This window comes from Scyliorhinus canicula, chromosome 16 (assembly GCF_902713615.1).
Source record: "Scyliorhinus canicula chromosome 16, sScyCan1.1, whole genome shotgun sequence".
Taxonomy (NCBI): domain Eukaryota; kingdom Metazoa; phylum Chordata; class Chondrichthyes; order Carcharhiniformes; family Scyliorhinidae; genus Scyliorhinus; species Scyliorhinus canicula.
Window position 1 is genome coordinate 55,254,626 of NC_052161.1, and position 25,652 is coordinate 55,280,277.

At 46.7% G+C, this 25,652-nt stretch overlaps 1 protein-coding gene across 7 annotated transcripts in view; it reads right to left on the minus strand.

The window, feature by feature from the left end:
- The window catches only part of LOC119979244 (myoferlin-like), a 284,837-nt gene that overhangs the window by 48,268 nt on the left and 210,917 nt on the right, over positions 1-25,652 (minus strand). For all 7 annotated transcript variants that reach the window (XM_038821180.1, XM_038821182.1, XM_038821178.1 and 4 more), the window contains 2 exons: positions 16,763-16,851; positions 13,700-13,795 (listed from right to left, as the gene is read on the minus strand). In XM_038821180.1, the coding sequence (XP_038677108.1) occupies positions 13,700-13,795; positions 16,763-16,851 (185 nt within the window). The remainder of the gene's footprint in view (positions 1-13,699; positions 13,796-16,762; positions 16,852-25,652) is intronic.

The following is a 25,652-nucleotide window of genomic DNA, read 5'->3' on the forward strand; positions in this document are numbered from 1 at the left end:
CCTCCCTTACCCAGATGCCAGACATCACCCTGTCCTGTATCCTGCGAGGGGGTAGCAACGGAAATGTCCCCACCTGATTTTTGTTTTTCTCCCAGTCTCTCCTCCCAACCCCTCGCATGGATTACAAACAGCTCACTTTTCCCCACATTCAACTTGTACCTGAGAAGCTCACAAAGTCCCTTAGGGTCCACATGACCTCCCCCAAACCTCTAGTGGGTCCGAAATATACAATAGGTCGTCTGCGTATTGTGAAACCTGGTGCTTCCCCCCCCCCCCCCCCCCCCCCCCCTCCAGTTCCTAGAAGTCCTCAGCGCTATGGCCAACGGCTCAATTGCCAGGACAAATAGTAGCGGGGATAGGGGGCACCCCTGCCTCATCCCTCGGTGCAGCCTAAAATACTCCGACCTCAGCCGGTTCGTGGATACACTTGCTACGGGGGCCTGATCCAGTAGCTTGACCCACCCTATGAATCCCTCATCGAATCCAAACCTACCTAACGCTTCCCACAGGTACTCCTATTCCACCTGGTCAAAGGCTTTCTCTGCATCCATTGCAGCCACTACTTCTCCGTCCCCTCCTTCTGAGGGCATCATGAGAATATTTAGGAGCCTCCTCACATTTGTGTTCAATTTCCTGCCCTTGACGATCCTCATCAATCACTCCCAAAATGTAGCCAACATTTTAGCCAGCAGTTTGGCATCTATGTTTAGGAGCGGTAAAGGCCTGTAGGACCCACATTGAAGCGGATCCTTCTCCCTCTTCAGGATGAGCGAGGTCGAAGCCTGCGGCATCGTCGGGGGGGAGGGTTCCTCTCTCCTTAGCCTCGTTAAAGGTTCTTAGCAGGAGTGGGCTCAGCAGCTCTGAGCATTTCTTGTAGAATTCTACAGGAAAGCCGCCCGGTCCCGGGGCCTTGCCTGACTGCATACTATCCAGGCCCTTAACTACCTCCTCCAACTCAATCGGGACCCCCCAGTCCCTCCACCAGATCCTTGTCCATCCTTGGGAACCTCAATTGATCCATAAATTGCTTCATCCCTTCCCCATCCACCGGGGGCTCTGACTTATACAGTTTACAATAAAACTCCTTGAAGACTTTGTTGATCCTCTCTGGGCCCAAGATCGTGTTACCTGTCTTATCCCTCACTTCCCCCAATCTCCCTGGCCGCCTCTCTCCTGCGAAGTTGGTGCGCCAGCATCCTACTTGCTTTCTCCCCATACTCGTAGACTGCTGCTTTCACCTTCCTCAGCTGTGCCTCCGCCTTCCCTGTGGGCAGATCAAACTCCGCCTGCAGTCTCCAGCGCACCTTTAGCAGCCTGTCCTCGGGGTCTCCGCGTACTTCCCGTCTACTCTGAGTATCACTCCCACCAGCCTCTCCCTCTCCTCTCTATGGGACCTAATGGAAATTAACTCCCCTCTAATAACTGCCTTCATACCCTCTCAGACCATTGTTGCTGTTACCTCCCCTGTGTCGTTTGTTGTCACATAATTTTGGAAGCTCCTCCTTATCCGCCCACACATCTCTTCATCCGCTAGCAGTCCCACGTCCAGTCTCCAGAGAGGGCGCTGCTCTCACTCCGCCCCCAGTCCCAAGTCCACCCAGTGCGGGAGACCGCAATGGCCGAATATTTGACCTCCTCCACCCTTGGGACTAACACCCTGCTCAACACAAAAAAATCAGAGAGCACACTTTGTGAATGTGGCAGAAAAAAAAAGAGAACGCCTTTGCCCTTGGCCGAGCGAATCTCCATGGGTCCACGCCCCCCCCATCTGATCAATGAACCCCCTCAGGGCCCTGGCCGCCGCCGGTCTCTTTCCCGACCTGGACTTAGACCGGAGTTAGTGCCGGATCCAGGACTGTGTTAAAGTCTCTCTCTCCCCCCCCCCCATTATCAAATTATTTGACTCCAAGTTCGGGATTTTACCCAACATGCGCCTCATGAATTCCACGTCATCCCAATTCGGGGCATGGACGCTCACCAGCATCACCCGGGCCCCCTGTAGCTTGCCACTCACCATTATGTACCTGCCCCCCTTGTCCACCACAAGACTCCCGGCCTCGAATGCCACCTGTATACTAACCAGAATTGCCACCCCCCTGGTCTTCAAGTCCAGCCCACGAATGGAACACCTGGCCCACCCATCCCCTCCTTAACCTCGTTTGGTCAGCGAGTTTCAAGTGCGTCTCCTGTAGCATGGCTACGTCTGCCTTTAATCCCTTTAAGTGAGAGAACACACAGGCCCTCTTGACTGGCCCGTTCAGACCCCTCACATTCCACGTGATCAGCCTGGACGGGGGGTTGCGCGCGCCCCCCCCCCCCCCCCCCCCCCCCCCCCCAATGCGGGCCGACTAGCCATCTCCCTTTATCGGCCACCCACGTGCCTGCGCCCCCGCTCGCTCAAGCGCCCCCCCCCGCCGGAGGCCCCCCAACCCGACTTTCCATCTGTACCCAAAAGTTGGTCCCCCTTCAGTCAGCAAAGCAGTGCCCCATCCTGCCCCCCAACCCCCAATCCCAATCCCCCGTGCCAAGCACCCGCTTAGCACTGATTTCTCCTCCATTACGCTCCCGTAAGTCAGCTGACCCATGCTGCTCCCGCCTCTATCCCCAATCTTACTGTTGTCTCCTCCTTCAGGCCCCCAACCTCCCCTCCCCCACAGAGTAAGAGAGCGAGCGCCATTCAAAATCTTCCCGTGAAACAAAAACACATCCCGGGCATTACCCCACACCCTGAAAAAAAAACAAAAAGAAAAGCGAACAATTTAAATTCAACTATCAATCTTACATTAGGACAACGCCCGGTTACACATCCCCACCAGGGCGTTTCACCCACGTGCAGCTGTCCTTTAGTTAGAGTCCAGCTTTTCATGCTTAATAAATGTCCACGCCTCGTCCGGCATATCGAAGTACTGGTGCCGGTCCTGGTACGTCACCCAAAGCCTCGCTGGATGCAGGAGCCCGAACTTCACCCCTTTGCTGTTGAAGACCGCCTTAGCCCGGTTAAATCCCGCACGCCTCTGAGCCAGTTCAGCTCCCAGGTCCTGGTATATATGAATCTCGCAGTTCTCCCACTTACTGCTCCGCTGCTTCTTTGCCCAACGCAAAACACACTCGTCTGTGAAGCGGTGGAACCTTATTACCATCGCCCTCGGCGGTTCGTTCACCCTAGGCTACCTCGCGAGGACTCTGTGCGCCCCGTCCAGTTCCAAGGGCCACGGGAAGACCCCCATGCCCATCAGCGTCACCAGCATTGTAGTCACAAATGCGCTCGCGTCCGCCCCCTCCGCACATTCAGGGAGGCCCAGAATTCGCAGGTTTTGTCTCCGAGACCTGTTTTCGAGGCCATCCACTCTCTCCTGCCATCTCTTGTGTAGGGCCTCATGCGCCTCCACCCTGACCACCAGGCCCAGGATCTCATCCTCGTTGTCAGAGACCTTCCTCTCCACCTCTTTGATCACCTTGTCCTGCACCTTCTGAATCTCCACCTTCCTTTCCATAGAGGCCTTCATGGGGGCCAGCATCTCCGTCTTCAGCTCTGCGAAGCAGCTTCTTAGGAACTCCTGCTGCTCCCGCGACCACTGGGCCCACGCTGCTTGGTCCACGCCGGCTGCCATTTTGTCTTCTCCGAACCGTTCCACTCGCTTCACCGCAATCGCTCCCTTCACGGCCCCACTCCTGGTCCCCTCCATGCAGCAGTGAGGGGAACCTCTCCAGCGTCTCTTGCTACGCCGGGAATCACCGCCGAAGTGCCGCTACAGCTCCGTTAAATGGCCCAAATGTCCGATCTCGGCAGGAGCTGCCGTGTGCGCGTCCTATTCGGACATGGCCGCTACCGGAAGTGGCAGTTAAGATTGTTGATGAATTCATATTATCGAGTTGACAATCACAACACAAGTAACGAGTGCAACCTCCGCATTACTGGCTGCACACACTGAACAGACCAACTGTTCAGATTTAGGGAGTGGTGTTATGTATGTTTTTATATCATCACACACCGCTTGCATACCAGATACTCTGTTTTTGAGGGCTGGGCACTTGAGGTGCATTTGACATATTGACTCCTGCAACCAGGAATGCAAAAAAAGCTCCATTACCAAGCTACTTCGCTTAATGAATTCCATAGAGAGCCAGTCTACTGTATCCCTTGATAGCAGTGTTTTCGTGGACATTAATAACACAAGAGATACACACATGAGTGACAACCATTGAATTTAATCCAAGCAGTGGCCAGGAACACAGCTCTAAAACTATAGCAAGTAAATCAGGCAGAATATAAAAAGCACAATGGATTCATTATTGCTGTGCTATCTGGACTTCTAGAATTACGTTGGGTTCCTTGAATTCCTTGTTGGAACATTATGCTGTAATGGCCAATTGCATTTAGGTGTGCCTTTTGCATTAAATGTTGAATAACCTCAGTTTGAAGGATCTATCTCACTGAAAACATGCGTGTTTAAGCACTAAATTACTTTGGAATATATATAAATATATAAATTTCAAAACAGTATGAAAGTCACCAGATTTATCAACAACTTCCCAGTTGTTGGTTGGTGTATCAAGATCAATTTAGTTTTGTACCAAGTGATTGTTACTGTGATTACCTTAAATATTAGTTAACTTTCTTGCGCTATTTTTCACCGAAGGCCAGATCAGATTATAGTCGACAGGTGGTTTATGCTCATGCAGTTTAAATGCAGGAGGAACTTCACAAGGTGATACCCGAAAAGGAAGTCTGAGCTAGATCAACAATGGAGGGTCTTACAGGATAGTCAGTGGAGATGTATGGTGCTGTTCTTGCCCCGAGGTGATCTCAGTCATACAAGATTGGGTCCAAAGAAGAAATATAGATAGTAGGTGCCAGGCCAGATTTGTGAAGGATAGCCAGACTGAATGCTCACCGTATGCATTCAACCACATGGTTCACGGATTTGCAATTACAGAGATGGTTCCTGCACAAGGGACCGAAAAAGAGATGGGATGCAATGCCCCTTCAGTATTAAGAGTCTGCTGGTACTGATTAAATCAATCAACGTAAAATGGTCTCTTCCAGAAAGTAGCTAATGGCCATTGAAATAAGGTGTTAACCGTTGACACTGCATTGAATTGTTTTTCTGCCCTTCATTCTTTTGTCAGGAGCCCAACAACATACCTCAGCTTCATTTGTCTGGGTTTTTACAAATGAAAACAGGAAATTAGAATGCTCAGCAGGTCTTTCAGTCCATATGTACAAGCATCAACCCGAAATGTTAAATATCATCCTTTCTCCAAAGATCTGGCCCAATTTGCTGAGTATTGTCCACCATTTTTATTTCAGATTTCCATCCAGTTTTTGGGTTGTAAAAATGACATTCATTTTGCAGCTGCTCATGCCTGGCAGGACACACCTGTGCATGAAAATTTTCCTGCAGTTCTGAGTGCAGCATTCAAGGCAATCCGGTCAAAAAAACACGGCCAGAGCTACCTTAACACAAGATGCAGCTAGCAACACTTGTGCGAGAATAGGTGTCACATAAACCCGAGTCTAAAATTTACCGAGAGCCAGTCAGACATGGAATGATTAGTGGAAGGTTTGAAGATTAGCAAGTCATGCATACAACATAGAACTGTAAATACATTTGTCCCTTGGTAATTCCATTTATAAGATTTACTGTAAATCCTGAACAATGAAGAGTGGACAAAAGTACAAAGATTGAGAAAAAATATTAACCCAATTTTCACCTCTGCTTATTTGACAGATATCTGTGCAACAATTGTCATTAGCAATAGATTAATATTTAAAATAAGGAATTTTATTCAAACTAACCCCCCAAACTTAGATGGTACAGTCCTTCCACCAAATGTAGATGGCACTGTCTTTCTAAAATTTACCCTATATATAAAAGATGATAAATAAGATTGCTGCACCAAATAGTTGTACATATTGCAAATGATTGACTACCATGCTTGCCAAATTTTACCTCGGTGGAATTTGGCATCAACTACGTTAATACACCTGCAGCCACCTGCAAGAATTAAGCTACAACAGGCCACAACTTGCTTTCCAGTTAACCCCAGAAAATGCTGAAGTTTGCCCTTCTGATTTTTAATAAAAATAATTCCAATCATTTCTAAAAAACAATTTGCCTGGTGGATTTGTTGGTCAGTAATTTTCCAGTGACGTTGCAAGTTTACAAGCCACAAGTGGCAGAATGATCTTTGAATAGTCTGGCTCTGTCAATCAAAACATTGCAGAAACTGTTTGTTCAGGCACATACTGGCATCTACCCAACAATGTGAAAAATGTCTAAGATATGTCTTGTTCACAATCATCCGATCAGTTTACCCCTCAATCAGAAAGTTGATGGAAGGAATCATCAATGGTGCAGTCAAGTGATATTTGCTTATCAATAACCTGCTTACCATGCTCAGCTTGGGTTCCATCAGGGTCACTTGGCTCCTAACTTGTTGGGGGCTGGTGGGGGGGTGGGAGGAAAGAGGCATTGTTAAAATCAAGGCAGCATTTGATTGTGTGGTACCAAGGAGCCCCATTAACCTTGATATCAGCAGGAATCGGGTCATAAATTACTGGCTGGAGACATAGGGTGCACAGAGGAAGGTGCTTTGTGATGTTGGAAGCCTATCATCTTGTCCCTAGGACATCACTACAGGAGTTTCTCTGGGCAACATATACTACGTCCAACTACTTCAACAATGATCTTTCTTCCAGAAGTAGAGCAACTTGTTGAGGAGAGCACAGTATTTAGCGGTATTTGCAGTTCTTCAGATAATGAAGTAGTCCATGGCCACAGATAATTAAGTAGTGCATGGCCACATAAAGTAAACCTGGGCAACATTGAAGCTTGGGGTGATTAGGTGACAAATAATAATAATAATAATAATAAAAAACTTATTGTCACAAGTAGGCTTCAATGAAGTTACTGTGAAAAGCCCCTAGTCGCCACATTCTGGCGTCTGTTCGGGGAGGCTGTTACGGGGATTGAACCAGCACTGCTGGTCTTGTTCTGCATTTCAAGCCAGCTGTTTAGCCCACTGTGCTAAACTAGCCCCTAAGTAACACTTGTGTCACACAAATGGCAAGAAGCTAGGAGCAATGGAGGATCAGAGATATTTCGGGTCCACCAGTACAGAAATCTCCAATAGCTAGTGGACAGGTACAGAATAGATGAAAAAGGTTAATGGAAATCTAGGTCTTCATCTCAAAAGGGATAGCTGGAGGTCTTGTTATATCAGAGTGGTGCGAGCAATCTTTGACCCCACCCATTGTACCCACAAATATAGAACAGAAAACTATAGTGAAAGCTTTGCAATCTAAATAAAAACAAAAGATGCTGCAAAGGGATCAGAGTGGAAACAGTAACTCTGCTTTCCCCCCCTACAGATGCTGCTAGACCGGCTCAGCATTTCCAGTTTTTATTTCACCCAACATCCTCATCAACGTTTTTCTGTCCTCTACTTACCTTTCATGCACCCTCACCGACAACCTTCAACTTATTTTCCCCTTTGCCTCCCTCATTCATCAGGCCAACATCAATCCCACTCCACAGGCCACTGAGAATGGTACAGAACAAGAGGGAGCTGTGGGGTCAGATTTTTCAAACATTTTTCCAGTGTTAAGTGAATGGCCAGTCCTAATGGAAACCTTTTAAGAAAAAAGCTTGACATGTAATGCTGTCCTGCCTCCCCAAAATGTGCTAACATTTTTATGCTACCACCTCACGTTTATAGCCTATGACATGATCCTGGTCCATTCAAACAGTTGTATTCTAACGAGTTGGGCCTCCCATTTAAGGCAGGTGATAAAAGACACGAGTGATAGCTATAAAAAAAACCTCATGAATTTTAGTAACAGGCACCTGAAATTCAGGCTGATTGCTAGAGGCAACACCGTGAGAAATTGTAAGCACTTTAAGAGGTGTGTTTAATAATAGTGTATAAATGTTATTCGTTTTTTGTGTTTTTTACCAAGTAGATTTTTCTTGTATGTTGGTCCCAAGTTATAGCCAAAAGGCTTCATTAGTTATGTCGGATGGTAGTTGCCGACTTGATACTTAACAGTTTTTAAAAAAAATTCCTTGATTACAGATGTCCACGCCAAGCTGGCTTCTTGTTCAATGGTAGATTTCCAACTAGTTCCAAGTGCTGTTTTAGAATTAGATTAAAAACTAAGAGGGGTAGTTTGACAAATACTCCCTGGTATTGTCAAACCAGGATCAATGTTCCCTTAAACTAAATTGAATACATTTCTCGATCGGATCTCTATGGCATTGTTTACAGGGGCCTGGCAGAGCGCAATGTGGAAAGTTCAACAGAAATTAAGTGCGACAATTACATAGGTTATTTTGACTTCTATTTTGTAACAGATGAAGTACTTGCAGCGGCTCCTCATGATAAAAGTTTCACAATCTTAAGTTATTAGCCCACAGCAACTAATGCAATGGCTGGCATTTTCAGAATGCTTACATTTGTAAAAAATAAGCCTCCTCTCTTTAACCCATTCACCAGCTTATAAAATAAGCCTCCAGAGTATTTACAAATGGTCTTATTGAATAAAGAAGTGCAACCTGCAAACTGTGGCTTGTTCCAGTAAACTCCCAGCCCTGCAGCATGTGAAACTGGATAGGAAGCTTTGATTGTCAATGCTGCTGTGACTTGTCCTGGGGAAGCCTCCAATATGGGGGGAGGGGGTCAAACAGAGTTCAGTGAACTGATGAACCAACACAATATCGGCTTTCTCAAGGTACTCCTTTCACTTACCTCCAATCCCTGCTCATTATTAAACTGATGGTTTACGCTAAGTAAATAATAGAACATCTTCCCCTGCCAAATCACCCAGACAAGGTCCGATACGCAAGACGCTGCGCTGCGTTGGTTTAGACTGTTGCGCTGCGACAAATACGAATTGGAGTTCAAAAGTTCAGATGAACCATGAACTTTGCTATTTCACAGCAGGCTATTCCACAGAAATATCCAAAGAGGGAAAAGTAGCAAAAGGCCCTCGGGGACTGGCAGCCCCCCCCACATCCCCCCTCCCCCACCCTCCCAGGGAGTGGGAGCAGGGTGGGGGGAAGCACAATTAATGAGAAAACAAGCTATCGGGGAGCTATGGACTTATAGGGCAACATTATTTGTGTCTAGTCCTTACAGGGGTTTATCTGGCTTTCCAAACTTCCTGCCTACATGTTCAGTAATTATCCAAAAGAGAGAATTCCAAGAGGGTTTGTATTTTTCATGGCTGCGGCGGCATTCCTCTCTGCCAGGAACTTGGTGGAAAAAATCAAAACAAATGGGTCATGACTTTCTGTATTTGTTTAAAGCTGATCTGTGTATCATCCAGTGATGTGGCCTTGGACCTAACCATGCAAAAACCCTACAAAGCTTAACTAGGTTGGGAATGATAAATATGTGTTGCATGTGCCTTTCACATTATGTGTTATCAAGGAAATAACTCATTCACGTTTTCAAAGAAATGAAAACACACATATTGACATCTTACTAATGTCAAGACTGGCAGCTACAGTAAGTCAGTGGGACAAACGCCTGCAAGACAAGCAACGCAAGACCAATTTGTCAGTTATTAGACACAATTTACCATACTGGTGCCCCTCAAAAATAACATTTGCTTAGCAAAATCCTTCAGGATTCTGAAAAGGCTTCAGGGAATAGCAACACTGCAGTCACAAGCTGCAAAGGCTGCTTTTAATTAGATCCCAACAGGCTTCAAGTCCGAGGAGAGAATAAGCTATTCAAACAACTTCGAGAAGATTCTAAAAACTATAAAACAGAAGGTTTAAATGGGCAGATATGGACTCCACTTTTTGAATATATTGGAAAGGACTAAAGCCAATTGGCCAAAGCAGAAAATGCTGGAAAAGCTCAGCAGATCAAATATTTGTAAGAGACTGTCCCATGCTTTGGAAAAATTGGGAGGATTTTGTGGGCAGATTCCTGGTTTAGCGGAAGCTTACACAGAGATCAAATATCAGAGTCTTTCTCACACTCAAATTCCAATTCGCTAATGATCATGTTGCAGATGAGCTTATCTGTCACAGAGATGGTGAACTGCATTATGAAAGGAAACCAAGGGTAAAAATATGTTTGTCCATTTATTTTAATTAAATTAACAAAATGAGGAAGACAACATTTCGGCAGTTAAATGCTAGATTGCAGGTCTACAGACACCATTCAAGGATTACCTTTGTGAAAGGAGTACAGAAGATGCCTCAGACAGTCAGGAATTACCTTCACCTGACTTTGGGGGGGGGGGGGGGTGAGAGAATAGCTCGTTCATCACTAGTAAATTACCTTGAAATATAAACTTTGCCAACCTTTGTTTAGTAATAGGCTCCGGCAGTTTTTGTACCACGGGTAAACTTAAGTGCATTCTACATGGTAGAGGGGAGCCCCTCCTCACATCAGGCACAATGGAGCCTACATTCCACTGAAGAAAAGGAGAGGAAGTAGACAAACGGAACCATGAATAGACTGTGACAAATGCAATTCCGATTCAATTTTGAGGGGTGGGGAGCAGGGGGGATAAAAATTAGCGAAGGAGAATCTGGTTACTGTGCCATGGAATGAGAGGATAGCAACAACAGCAAATACAGTATACAAAACCAGAACTAGCTAGATTTTACATCACAATACCCAAGGCACAAAATAATAATTCAAAATGACATGTAGAACTAATGTGCAGTAGCATTAAAGATACAATACTAATGCAATAGGGAGAAAGTATGGAATTTCCCACCACAGGACCAACTACAGCAATCTCAAATATAGCCATCATGGCTGTGTACAGTACAAGAACAGAATTGGATTTAGCTTTCTCCAAATGGCTAAAGAGCTATGCCATAATGACCAGGAAGGTTCCAGCTTTACTCAACTAACCGGTCCAAGTTTGATGATCTCAGTAATATCGGCAGTTATGGTCCCACTGGTTAATACCATTTCAAATAACTACCCAGTGGTATTAACCATTAAGGTTCATTGATGGATAACGGTCATTCTTATGGGAGGTCCTTGCGAGTGGCCAGTGTCTCGGAAAAGGAGCTGATGCCAATAGGAGTGAGGGGTAGAAAGAGATCTGGCCCCGGAGTGTGCCCCCAGAGTGGCCTGGCTTGCGATCGGGGCCCACTGATCCGCTAGCGGGCCTGTGCCGTGGGGGCACTCTTTCCCTCCGCGCCGGCGGCTGTGGACCTCCGCCATGGCTGGTGCGGAGACAAACACCCCTGCGCATGCGCTGGGATGATTCTAACACACGCTAACGCTCCCACGCATGCGCCAACTCACACCGGCTGGCGGAGGCCTTTCGCCGCCGGTTGGCGCGACACCAAGTCCCTTCCATGCCAGCTGGCACGGCGCAAACCCTGCCGGCGCCGACCTAGCCCTTGAAGGTCGGAGGATTCCGCACCTTCCGGGTGGCCCGACGCCGGAGTGATTCACGCCACTCCTCTGCACTGGGACCGCCTGCCTCGCCGGATAGGGGAGAATCCCGCCCGTGCAGATTAGGTGGATTGACCATGCTAAATTACCCCTTAGGTGTCCAAAAGGTTAGGTGGAGTTACTGTGTCACAGGGATAGGGTGTGCGCATGGGCCTAGGTAGAGTGCTCCAAGAGTCAGTACAGACTCGATGAACCAAATGTGGGAAAATGTCAACTTGTCCATTTTAGCCCAAATAGAAAAGCAGTACATTATTGAAAAGATGACAGATTTCAGAAGGCGGAGATACAGCGGAATCTGGTGCATGATTCACAAAGTTACTATGCAGGTACAGCAAGTGATTAGGAAGGCAAATGGAATGTTGGCATTTATGGCAAGGGGAACGGAATAGAAAAGTCAGGAAGTTTTCCCACAGCTGTAAAGGACATTGGCGAGATCAGATCTGGAGCACTGTATACAGTTTTGGTTACCCAAACCTACACCCATTGGAGTTCAGAAGAATAAGGTGATCTTATTGAAACATATTCAAGACCCTCAGGGGAATTGATAGGGGGATACTGGGAGAATGTTTCTACCTGTGGGAGAGGCTTGAAGCAGGGGACTGTAGAAAAAGGTCTATCATTTTAGCTGGAAACGAGGAGAATTTCTTTCTCTCAAAGGGCCGTGAGTCTGTGACATTCTCTTCCGATGAAAGCACTGAAGGCGGGGTCAAAGTTTATTCAAGGCAGAGTGGGACAGATTTAGTCAAGGATTATGGGGGAGAAACAGCGGAGTGGAGTTGACACTACAACCAGATTAACCACAATCTTATTGAATGGCAGAGCAGGTTTGAAGGGCTGAATGGCCTATTCTTGCTCCCAAGTTTGGTATTCCTACATTTGGTCTTGCAGGGAATCAGGAACGTGGTGAACAAGTGAGAAAGTGGTCAGCCATTATGGTGTTGAATGACAAAGCAGGCTTGGGTGGTCACGTGTTTCCACACCTGTAGCTATTCCTTGTTGCTCTTATGGTAGGTCGGGGGGGGGGGGGGGGGGGGGGGGGGGAAAGAGAAGAGAAAGAGAGGGGAAAAGAGAAAGAGAAAGAGAAAGAGAGTGAGAGAGGAGAGAGGAGAGAGAGAGAGAGAGCGCAAGGGAGTGATTTTCTGGCCCCGACACCTGCGAGCATCATCACAGGTCGGAGATACATTCAGATCCCTCAAATCTTCCTGTCCCGCCCACAATGATGTCCGCTACTGGCGAGGCCAGAAAACCCCACCCAATATGGGTGGCAACTGGTACTAGACTGCCCATGGCAGGCAATGAAACATCTTTTAGGTGATTGTAGCAATAGGTCCATGGGAGTATTTATTGCAATAAGCTTGGAAAGTGACAACTATTCAATAACCCATTCACAGATTTATCCCGAGTTTGACGATTCTTCTGGTGCCATTTATTGTGGTTGGGTTCAGAAACCTTTGTGGCCTATGCATGAAGTGAATCCAACTTCACCAATATTTTGGCATAAGTGCATTAAATAATGGAGTGATAATGCTCTGGGCTATATTCCCCAATCATTTATATTATTAAGCCCCAGTCACAACACGAGTAGTTTCCATCAACTATTCCAGAGCCAATCAGCTCAAACTGACTGTGTAAGACAATATTCCCAGACAGTGACACTTCTAATCTCATTGAGCATTGTACTAGAGGGGAAAAAAGGGATTCGCGCAGAGATAAATGCAATGTTATGATCCTCCTCCCACCGCACAAAACACAAAGGAAAGGCTGTAAAGTGGGACACCTGCTCGTCTAATCTCTCCGGTGGTCAAGGAACAACAAAGTGGGTGCAACATTGGAGATTCAGATGCACTGGGTTTATTTTAAATTAGTAAACATTTTGTTGTACAGCACCAACCATATATTTGAAGGCCATTACAGTCCTATGCAGGAAATGAAATTCAAAATAAAGGGTCCTTCATTTTTGAACTTCTGACTGCATGGAACTTGGCAGCAAGGTCACAAACCTTTCAGGACCCAGGTTCTACAGGTCTTTCATCTGAACATCCATAAAACTAATATTCCAAATGCCAGCATCTCCCCCGGGGGTTTTGTTTGGCCGACACATGAACTTCTGTTGTTCTGACAGAGTGGAGTCGCAGTAGGATTGTAAATAATAAGAACAATTTGATCTTCAGGTCATGTCTGGTCTTTAGAATCAAGATACACTTCTTTGCACCAGTACAGAAACGTTCAACATCAGGAGGAATTGGGGTGGCGTACTTACCCCTTGACATAGATATCACTCATCTCTTCTCCAGTTATGCTTGTTTCATCCAGCAGAACATCACTGGTATTCCAGATTATGCAGCGAAGGAAATACCTGCAGAACCACATGAAGGTCACCAAAATAAGAATTATGACCATGAGATCCAGGACTGGACTGTTCTTCTTCAACTGACTGTTGAATACATTGTATAAAAGGATTTGAGAGTTTGGTGAACATTAGCAAAATGCCCACGAGTCACCATGTGTGATATCACCGGGTGAACGCTTCACATTCTTCTAATGTGTGTTAGGCCATTTAAAAGATGAGGTGTTAACACAGCTCAAAATAGGCTTGTGGAATTTGCAGGTTCTCCCAGCGTCTGCGTGGGTTTCCTCAGTGTGCTCCGGTTTCCACAAAGTCCAAAGATGTGGGGTACAGGGTTGCCAGGGAGTGGGCGTAGGTAGTAGGGTGCTCATTCGGAGGGTCAGTGCAGACTCAATGGGCCAAATGGCCTCCTTCTGCACTGTAGTGATTCTATGAAAAATCACAGCCGAGGACATTTTGGATGGCACACCTGGCATTTGAGTACACGTTCCCAACAGGTGTTATGAATTTCACAGAGCCATTGGTAAATTTGCCATCTCTAGCCCAGGGTTGCGGAGGTCAGTTGCTTTGTCTTTAATGCCAAGCTTGTCAAGATCAAATAATTCAGCAGAGCCGAGGGCCCAAACTTTCCTGTAGGAAGAGAAAGACACAATGGTAGCGTCCACCTCAGACCTCACTTTTGTCTCTGTGTCAAGGTGGGCAGGGAGGGTTCAGATTGTGTGAGTCGCAATGAAGTGCGGGAGGAATATAGATGCCAAAGGCCCTGCCTCCTTGAAAAAGCTCTTGAAACTGTCAAATCAAAACCTGAATGTATCTCCATGCTGAGGTATGTGCTTCTGAAAATTTAAAAACTCAGCCAAGCATTTATAATAGGCTCAGCTGTAGGGCGGCACAGTAACGCAGTGGTTAGTACTACTGCCTCATTGCGCTGAGGACCCTGGTCACTGTCTGCGTAGAGTTTGCACATTCTGCACATGTCTGCACGGGTCTCACCCTCACAACCCACAAATGTGCAGGGTAGGTGGATTGGCCATGCTAAATTGTCCCTTAATTGGAAAGAGAGAATTGGGTGCTCTAAATTTATATTTTAAAAAAAATAGGCTCAGTTGCAACAATGAGTTTCCAAAACGTAAATAATTGAGTCAATTGAAACTGAAAAGATGGCCTCTTAAGCTGTAGATGGTGTTTCATTTCCATTTCAAAGAACAATGCCCGTTAACTCAATGGAGTGAATTAGGCGTTTAGGTTTTAACTTCCAACAGCAGGAGTAATCTTTTTTGCAAAGCTAAAAATCCTGACACATTCAAGTCACAATTGAAAACACAAGAGGAGAGCTTCCCAGCATACACCTCTATGGTTTTTAATGCATTAGGGCACTTTTCCAATGGGAAAAGACTCACTTCAACACAATCAATGCTGGTTAAAGTATCGACTTATCTTTTCAGAATAGAACTCTATGATCAATCACTGCAGTTAAAACACATCTCAATCCCATGCAGCATCCAAGAGTGACATTTGAAGTTGTCAAAGCTTTCAACTCTTGTCTGTCAGGATGTTCCTGTCTCCTCAACAGGCATTCCTAGTGGTCACAAATTTTTCAACCTCGAGTTTTTTGGGGCTTCCAAAGATCGCACCGCACAGCAACAGTGATCTGACGTCAGGAGAACATGTACACATTTGGATCTAAAGCGCTCTCCACCAAGCAAAAATACCACATGAAAATAACTCGAAGTCTAATAGGTAGAGGAAATTTGTCTTTGCAGCCACATAGTTCCTGAGGAGGAATGGGGGGGGGGGGGGGCAGCAATTGGATTCTGGAGTCCTGTTACTTGCTGTAAGGTGAGAATTTTGCCACTATTCAGGAAGAAAACCCACCTTGATGAGCAGCCAGCCATCCAACTGGCCGGTAGCTGTGTAGTCCCAGTAGCACCAAGCATCAGCAGTGCTCATTGCTGGGACTACAGGTAGTCCCAGAGAAGAGCCTGGACATCGAAGTCCAGCGTATCACGGGACGACGCTGGCATGCTATGCTAAGGGGGTGAAGGAGCAAGTTTGAAACACCGAGTGGTGGCAAGGTGGGAAAAAAGGTAGCGGGACCTTGGCATAGTGGGGTGGTTCTAATGTTTCCAGGGGACCCATAAAAGGAGGTCAACCCCTAAAGCTACTGGGTTTCCAGACTGCATGAGCCCCTTTCTGCAAAGGGTTAAGTAGCAGCAGGGGTAGCGATGATGTACTTAAGTGGCCATTAACTGGCCACTTATGAACCTCGATAGACTCTAGAGATCTGGGGTGGAGGGCGGTGACAGGAAGGCCATACTCTGCATTTTACGAGCCTACCCCCTCTTCAAACTCACGGGTGGGGAGCACAAAATCCAGCTCAATTTCAGCTTTGGTGACCCAATTCCCACCTCTATTGGGAGGCAACAATCCATCCCGGCCAACATCAGACCCGCCCACCATCATTAAACGCTTCCTTTCCTCAAATGAGCCACCAGGGAAACTGGGCAAAATCTCTAATTGGCTCATATGGTAGAAAAGGGTAACCAGGGCAATATGGTGGTTTCCTCCGACACACCAGATCGATGATACTGCACCCATTTTCTCAGTAGCCACAGAACCACCTAAATACACCTCGGATTCAAATTAGTTAAGGGCCTTACACAATGTGGCAACATTTGGCAAGAATGAAACCACTAACTGTAGCTAGCATTCCGTATTCATCTCTGGGGACAGCCATTTTTAAACAAGTGTACGTATTGATACATTTCAACATAAGTTAACACTTCTCATTGACAACCAGTAGAACATGTGTTTCACAAAACATTCATACCTTGCCCTCCCACCCAAGACACACTGTGCACAGTTTAAGCTACATGGCTGTGAGTGCATAGTTTTGTCAAAGTCAACAAATGGATTCCACAAGAAGAAATACATATTAATGTATAGATATAACAGACACCAAACCAGTTAACTTACTTTTTGGGTTGTCGAGGAGTGATGTCAAACGGTGGTCCAGGTGGACCCAGGCTCTTGGGGTAAACATCAACCCACATCTGAAGCTCTCCCTAACATAAGGAAATAAAAGTTAATATTTCTGATAAATATTATGCAACCAAGATAAATATGTGTGATAACTATCTGCAAAACCCAACTATTTAGATTGGCACTTATAATGACAGCGTTAAATAATGCAAAAGAATGCAATGCCAGCAGTCTGGGTAGGCACAGGTCAGAGCTCACATTACTAAACACAGATGAGAAGTTCTCTGCCAATTCTTCCGTCTTGAGGTTTTTATAACCACATGATTTTCAAAACACGACATGACAGTTCTCTGTTTACTCTTGCAATTTTCAGCATTGCCTCCTGAAGTCAAAGTACCAAAGTATAGTTCAACAGTCGGAATTCAAAGCTCACACCCCATTGTATGCAACTTGTCGTCAATTGATGCCATCTGGTACTATGAACCACGCTTAGCACCAAGAAAAGGGAAACATGAAATGAAAATCACTTATTGCCACGAGTAGGCTTCAAATGAAGTTACTGCGAAAAGCCCCTAGTCGCCACATTCCGGCACCTGTTCGGGGAGGCTGGTACGGGAATTGAACCGTGCTGTTGGCCTGCCTGGGTCGCTTTAAAAGCCAGCAATTTAGCCCAGTGTGCTAAACCAGCCCCTTAAATGAAAATCGCTTTTTGTTTTTATTTTTGAAGTTTTTTATTTAACACAAATTTGTAACAGTTACAGAGCGAAAAATGGCCCTGTGCAAAGAGCCTTAACATAGTGAAAACGAACAGTGGGAAAGAATAAACATGTTAATAAGTATTGAAGCCAAAGCTCCTTCCATAAGGCACTTTCCCTGCCAGCTCTGTTTGCCCATGCCACACGTGTTCAACTAAACTAACGTGGCCCTAACCCTCTTCCCCCTCCCCGCCCCCCTCCGCCTGGTCTCCCCTACTCCCCCAGGCCTGACCTGCCAGGTCAGCCCTGCGCTTGGCCCTAGCCCGCCCCGCCCCCCCTCCGATCTCCCTGGTGCCCCCTGACCTACGCTAGTCACACTGACCCCTGCCCTTGGCGCCTACCTGTCTCCCGTCCCAGCGCTCAGGCCCTCCCCCCACACGCCAGGGACCCATTAACCTAATTGTATCCCACCGAGCCCTTTCAAGTCCCGTGACTAGCCCCTAGCCCATCCCCCTATCAGAGGCCCCGATCTCGCACCAAAAGGTACCAAGCACAGGCCCCCCCCCCCCCCCCCCCCCCCTATTGCAATCCCCCCCCCCATTGCAATCCCCCCAAAGGACCCTAAACAGTGCGCCCTCCAGCCCCCACTCTCTGTCCAGGCTGAAAACAATCTTGGATAAAACATTACAGTACAGGATAGTTTAACAAACCGCCGCCACACAAAATGTCTGAAAGCCCCGAGTCCTTTAGTTCCAGTCCAGCTTCTTTTTTTTTTTAAGTAAAAGTCCTAATCAGAGCAATTTTAAGTTAACAGGCCGCCGCCACTGTACAGCACTGAAAGAACTAAGTGCCCATTAGTTCAAGTCCAGCTTCTTGTCTTTAATAAAGGTCCAAACCTGTTCTGGTGTCTCAAAGTAGTAGTGGAGTTCCTCAAACGTAACACAAAGCTTTGCAGGATATAGCATTCCAAACCTCACCTCCTTTTTGTAGAGGGCTGCTTTTACCTTGATGAATCCTGCACGCCTCTTGGCCAGCTCCGTTCCCAAGTCCTGGTAAATGCGCACCTCGCAGTTCTCCCATCTGCTGCTCCTCTCCGCCTTGGCCCATCGCAGCACACGTTCCCTGTCAGCAAGCCGGTGAAAGCGGACCACCACGGCCCTCGGTCGGTCGCCCGTCCTGGGCTTCCTTGCGGGGGCTCTATGTGCCCCATCCAACTCCAGGGGTTGAGGGAAGGCCTCCGGTCCCATCAGCGCCTCAAGCATACCCGTCACGTATGCGCCCACATCCGACCCCTCGCAGCCCTCGGGGAGGCCAACGATTCTTAAATTCTGCCTCCTGGCTCTGTTCCCCAGCTCTTCAAGTTGCTCCTGCATCCTCCTCTGATGGGCGTTCAGCTCCTCCACCTCGTGCTCCAGCTCCGTTACCGTGCCCTCCTGACTGGAGAGCTTCGCCTCGACCTCCCTGAGCGCCTTCCCTTGGGCCGCCTGTGTCTCGACCATTCGGTCCATCACCGCTCTCATCGGGTCCAGCGTGTCCCTCCTCAGCTCGGCGAAGCAGTTCTTGAAAAACTCCATCTGCTCCTCCCTTGGCCAGTGAGCCTCCGCTCCCCGGTCCCCGCCGTCCGCCATGCTTGGCCGCCCGGCCTGGGTTCCCCGCTGCTCCCGCTTCGATCCTTGCCGCTCCACTCGACCGCTTCTGGTCCAGCTGCCCATACCCCGGGAAGAAAGCCTCTCCCCTGTCGTCTCCTCCACCAATTCAGGCTGCCAGGTCCCTAAAAAGTCCGTTGACAAAGGTCCATTTGCCCATCTCGGGCGGGAGCGATCCGACCTGCGACCTGCCTCCTCGAGGGCACCACCGGAAGTCATGAAAATCGCTTATTGTCACAAGTAGGCTTCAAATGAAGTTACTGAAGAGCCCCTAGTCGCCACATTCTGGCGCCTGTTCGGGGAGGCTGGTACGGGAATTGAACCCACGCTGTTGGCCTGCCTTGGTCTGCTTTAAAAGCCATCTATTTAGCCCACTGTGCTATATCCATTACCAAATTGAGATATTTTGTGGTTATCAAGAAAACACAAAAGTCTCATACCCTTCTTGATCTTTTTTAGAAAAACATTTTTATTCTCCTTTTTCACATTTTCTCCAAAATTTACACCCAACAATAAACAATAAATCAGTAACGATGTAATGTCAATCCCCATATCAATATCAACGATCCCATCCTCCCACCAAACCCCCAAACATTAGCCCGCATGTTAACATAAACAAATGACAAAAAGGAATCAGGAATCACCCATAGTCACCATTAACACATACAGTCCTTTTCCCCCCCAACTCTCCCAGCCCTCCCCCCCCCCCCCCAACTCTCCCAGCCCCCAACCCCCCTAATGTTCATTGTGATCCAATTCTCAAAGTGCACAATGAATAACGCCCATTGTAGAACCCCTCCATCCTTCCGCTCAGTTCAAATGTGACCTTTTCAAGCAGGTTCCCCCCGCCACGCCAGGGCACAGGGTGGAGAGGTTGATCTCCACCTGAACAGGATCCACCTTTGGGCGATCAACGAGGCGAAGGCTACAATATCTGCCTCCGTTTCCAACCCCGCCTGGTCCGACATCCTGAATATGGCTTCCCGAGATCCCGGGTCCATTTCCACGTGCACCACTTTAAAGATTACCCTAAACACCTCCTTCCAGTAATCCTCTAGCTTTGGACAGAACCGAAACATATAAATAAGGTTCCCCCCCCCCCCCCCCTCCCGGGGCAACGTTCACATACACCTTCTACCCCCTCAAAGAGCCGGCTCATCCTCGCCCTTGTAAGGTGCGCTCTAAATACCACCTTCAGCTGTATCAGCCCCAACCTCGCACAGGAGGTGGAGGCCTTCACCCTCCAGAGCATCTCACACCAGAACCCCTCCTCCATACTCTCTCCAACTCTTTGCCTTGATCCCTTCTAGCGGCGCCTTCTCCTCCTCCAAAATAGCCCCGTAAACTGGCGGTGCTACCCCCTTCTTCAGTCCCCCTGTCGTCAGAACCTCCTCCACCAATGTGGAAGCCGGCTCTACTGGGAAGCTCTGTATCTCCTTTCTGGCAAAGTCTTGAACCTGCATGTATCTAAATATTTCCCCCTGCCCCAGCCCATACTGCACTCCCAGCAACTTCAATCCTGCAAAACGACCCCCAAGAAACAAATATTTTAGTGTCCTAATTCCTTTCTCCTCCCATATCTGAAAATCTTCATCCCACTTCCCTAGCTCAAATCTATGGTTCCCTCGAATTGGCATTTCCCATGACCTTGCCCCCAACCCGAAGTGCTGTCAAAATTGCCTCCAAATTCTCAACGAAGCTATTACTACTGGACTCCTTCAGTATCTCCCCAGGGCTGTCGGGAGCGGCCCTTTTGATAGAGTCTTCAATCCCGACCCATTACCCAAACTCTCCTCCATTCTGACCCACTGGGAGTCAACCCCTCTGACCCAGCTCCATACCTTCTCCACATTCGCCGCCCAGTAATAATACATACATCAGGTTCGGAAGACCCAAAACGTCTGCCTGCCTTCCTCTCTGTAATAGCACCTTTTTAGTTCTGGCCACCTTCCCTCCCCATATGAACGAGATAATCATCCCTTCAATCATAAGGAGGTGTTAGCAATTCTGGAAAGTGTGAAAATAGATCAGTCCCCTGGGCCGGATGGGATTTATCCTAGGATTCTCTGGGAAGCTAGGGAGGAGATTGCTGAGCCTTTCGCTTTGATCTTTAAGTCATCTTTGTCTACAGGAATAGTGCCAGAAGACTGTAGGATAGCAAATGTTGTCCCCTTGTTCAAGAAGGGGAGTAAAGACAACCCCGGTAGCTATAGACCAGTGAGCCTTACTTCTGTTGTGGGCAAAGTCTTGGAAAGGTTTATAAGAGATAGGATGTATAATCATCTGGAAAGGAATAATTTGATTAGAGATAGTCAACACGGTTTTGTGAAGGGTAGGTCGTGCCTCACAAACCTTATTGAGTGCTTTGAGAAGGTGACCAAACAGGTGGATGAGGGTAAAGCAGTTGATGTGGTGTATATGGATTTCAGTAAAGCGTTTGATAAGGTTCCCCACAATAGGCTATTGCAGAAAATACGGAGGCATGGGATTCAGAGTGATTTAGCAGTTTGGATCAGAAATTGGCTAGCTGGAAGAAGACAGAGTGGTGGTTGATGGGAAATGTTCAGCCTGGAGTCCAGTTACTAGTGGTGTACCACAAGGATCTGTTTTGGGGCCACTGCTGTTTGTCATTTTCATAAATGACCTGGGGAGGGCGTAGAAGGATGGGTGAGTAAATTTGCAGATGACACTAAAGTCGGTGGAGTTGTGGACAGTGCGGAAGGATGTTACAAGTTACAGAGGGACATAGATAAGCTGTGGAGCTGGGCTGAGAGGTGGCAAATGGAGTTTAATGAAGAAAAGTGTGAGGTGATTCACTTTGGAAGGAATAACAGGAAGACAGTACTGGGCTAATGGTAAGATTCTTAGTAGTGTGGATGAGCAGAGAGATCTCGGTGTCCATGTACATAGATCCCTGAAAGTTGCCACCCAGGTTGAGAGGTTTGGTAAGAAGGCGTACGGTGTGTTAGCTTTTATTGGTAGAGGGATTGAGTTTTGGAGCCATGAGGTCATGGTGCAGCTGTACAAAACTCTGGTGCGGCCGCATTTGGAGTATTGCGTGCAATTCTGGTCACCGCATTATAGGAAGGATGTGGAAGCATTGGAAAGGGTGCAGAGGAGATTTACCAGAATGTTGCCTGGTATAGAGGGAAGATCTTATGAGGAAAGGCTGAGGGACTTGAGGCTGTTTTTGTTAGAGAGAAGAAGGTTAAGAGGTGACTTAATTGAGGCATACAAGATGATCAGAGGATTAGATAGGGTGGACAGTGAGAGCCTTTCTCCTCTGATGGTAATGTCTAGCACGAGGGGACATAGCTTTAAATTGAGAGGAGATAGATACAGGACAGATGTCAGAGGTAGGTTCTTTACTCAGAGAGTAGTAAGGGTGTGGAATACCCTGCCTGCAACAGTAGTGGACTCGCCAACACTAACACATTCAAATGGTCATTGGATAGGCATATGGATGATAAGGGAATAGCGTAGATGGGCTTTAGATTGGTTTCACAGGCCAGCGCAACATCGAGGGCCGAAGGGCCTGCACTGAGCTGTAATGCTCCAATTCTAATCCAATCTCTCTAAAAAAAAATGCTTTTGACAGGAAAATCGGGAGGCATTGAAAAATAAACAGGAATCGCAGCAGCACATTCATTTAACCGCCTGTACCCGACACGCCAGTGACAGAGGGAGACCATCCCACCTTGCCAGATCAGCTTTCACTCTCCCCACCAAACTAGAAATGTTGTACCTACGGAGCCACCCCCAATCTCGAGCAACCTGCACCCCCCAGGTAACCCTTCTTGATCTTAAGGCTCTAACCAGATTTCTCCTCATGGATCCTTTAATGCATTCATAGAATTTAACAGTGCAGATTACCCATGTAATTCATGCAGCATTTCTGGAAACCGGTTAGTCAAAGAAATCACTGGTACCCTGTGATGAACTTTCCAAATTCTGATGTGAGCAGGATATTTAAGAGATCAGTTTTAGTACAAATACAAGGCATTCCCATTCGATTCTTCAGCCATCATGTTACTTACAAAGTTATTATGATGCATCTTAGGACATGCCATTTATATCTCTGCCAAAATAACAGCTCATAAGAGCTTGGTGTACATTATTGTCCAGCAGGTTAACTGCAACATTCTACAAGCTCAGATGTCCCAAAAACTATTAAAAAAATCTCAGAGCCTTTGCGACAGAATGCCAATTGGCACCTGCGAAAATTCTCTGAATTTTGAAATTTAACGCACCCTTCTTTGAAGTGCTCCCCAGTCAGAGCAAACACTCCCATTTGTGTCCTTGGTCTAACTGCAGTCCTCCATTCCTTTTAAAACATTGCTTCAACTGAACCTGCCACAGGAGCTTTCCTCACATATTACCTCAGCCCCAGCTAGTGAGCTCATGATTTATTTATTTTAAAAAAAGAGTACCCAATTATTTTTTTTTTCCCAATTAAGGGGCAATTTAGCGTGGCAAATGCACCTAACCTGCACATCTTTGGGTTGTGGGGGTGAAACCCATGCTGACATGGGGAGAATGTGCAAACTCCACACGGACAGTGACCCAGGGACGGGATTTGAACCTGGGTCCTCAGCGCCGCAGTCCCAGTGCGAACCATTGTGCCACATGCCGCCCTTAGCAAGCTCATATTTTGGAATGGAGCTCACCAATGTACCATGCTCTCAAAGAGGTCCTTTACAATTCCTTCCTTCTGAACCCAGAGATGCATTCCTTGGGCTCAGACCCAGCTGCGTGCAATACGATTACTTTTTTGTCCATATAAATGTAGTTGTATAACTATTTCAACATCAGATTCTGGGCAAGGCGAAGCACCTCCTCACAGACAACACAAGTGTCCAGCACGACATGTGCAAGGCCCAGTCTCAGGTGTCTCGACATTACAGAAGCTGCCCATTAGTGTCTGAATCATGGGGTGATTCAACATGCACAATCTTTGGGTGGGATAGAGAGGTTGCCAGCAGACTGCCCACCTGAACAAGTGATTAATCCATTCCTAATTATTCAGGACCCAGTGTCTCCAATTTGCAGTCACAAAGTCTGTCTATCAACCACAAGGCTGGACATTTTTCACTTCAAAGTAGAATTCGGATTTCCAAATACTGGATCTAGATGGCAGAAGGCAATTCTAATAATCCCCTTTGGCACTTCAAGACACCCAAATGCAGAATACTGCCCTTCCCATATAGATTCCTTGCAAATGCGATCATGTCAATTTTGGGCTAAAATCCCCACACAAGAAACCACTTTTTGATTGGCAGCATGGCTTTTCAGGGAAATTGGCCTTTGACAGATATATTGACAAGTTCTTGAAAACCACTGGCATACATAACTAAAGGTTGCAGATTCTGAAAGTGTTTGCAATGGTGTTCCTCTGGTGATTTAGATGCTCTCCTGTATTTATTTTTCAGATGGGTTCGAGTGATAGTAATAATCAGTCTGGTATAACACATGCCGAGGGCTGAGATTCCAAAGTAGGACTCGAGGACCTTGCTATTGGCTCGTCAAATGTGTCCTTTATTTGTAACAGCTTAAAGGATCTCCAGGATTCAAACACACCACGGCCATGCTTTTGGCTTCACTCAAGCAAATTAAATGACGTGTTGTCTGAAACAAGCAATATGCTGCTTCTATTTTGGACTATGCTAGATGTATCAATTCCATCCTAAAAGGAAGGCTTGCCCACCACCTCATCCGAGAAAGGTATTCCTCTCAGAAGGTTGCTTTTAGCAGTCCCCACGGGATCCATACCAAAGTAGAAACATTGCCCATCTTCAGTGGAGTCTTTTCTTTTGCAAAAAAAACCATCTTTCAGGTGTTTTGCTCTCTGCTTCTCTCTGCCTTTGAATAGAAAATAATCGTCTGTCTCATCAGATGAATGAGTGATGATGGAGCCTCTTCTGATGCCACAGTGCCAGGGAGAGATGATACTATCCCCCTTTTTCTCACCTCCATCCAGAATATGGTTGGTGAGAGAGTGGAGAATGATCCCTTATAACCAAGATTAACCTCCATTGGAGCTAATCTATCTTTCGAGAAACAGAAATGCAAATGTAACAAACCGTTTATGATAATTCATCAACCTAAAAAACACTTTATGGCATCAGTACTCTATGATTTCACATCATTGCATCCATTGGTGGACCAGAGTTATGGTTTGACAAATTTTGAAAAATATATTTCTATATAAATCATAAATAATACAAAGTGAATGTAAAGTAACATGCTCAGAAGAGCAAACATAATGTTCCCATCATCAATAACCAGCCTCCTGATCCAACATTGATTTTCTCTGGATTAATTCAAGATTTTCCAAATTGGAAGACATTTTGGAATGAAGGTGAATATCTGTATTAGGTCTTCCCTTGGTTTTTCTGGCCTCAAAATGGGAGAATAATCCCAGTTTCTCCAATCTCTGCATGCAGCGACTCCCTCATCTGTAGTACCATATTAATAAGCATCTTCCACATGCTCTCCAACCCTTGATGAAATGCAGTGCCCAGAATTGTACACAATATTCCAACT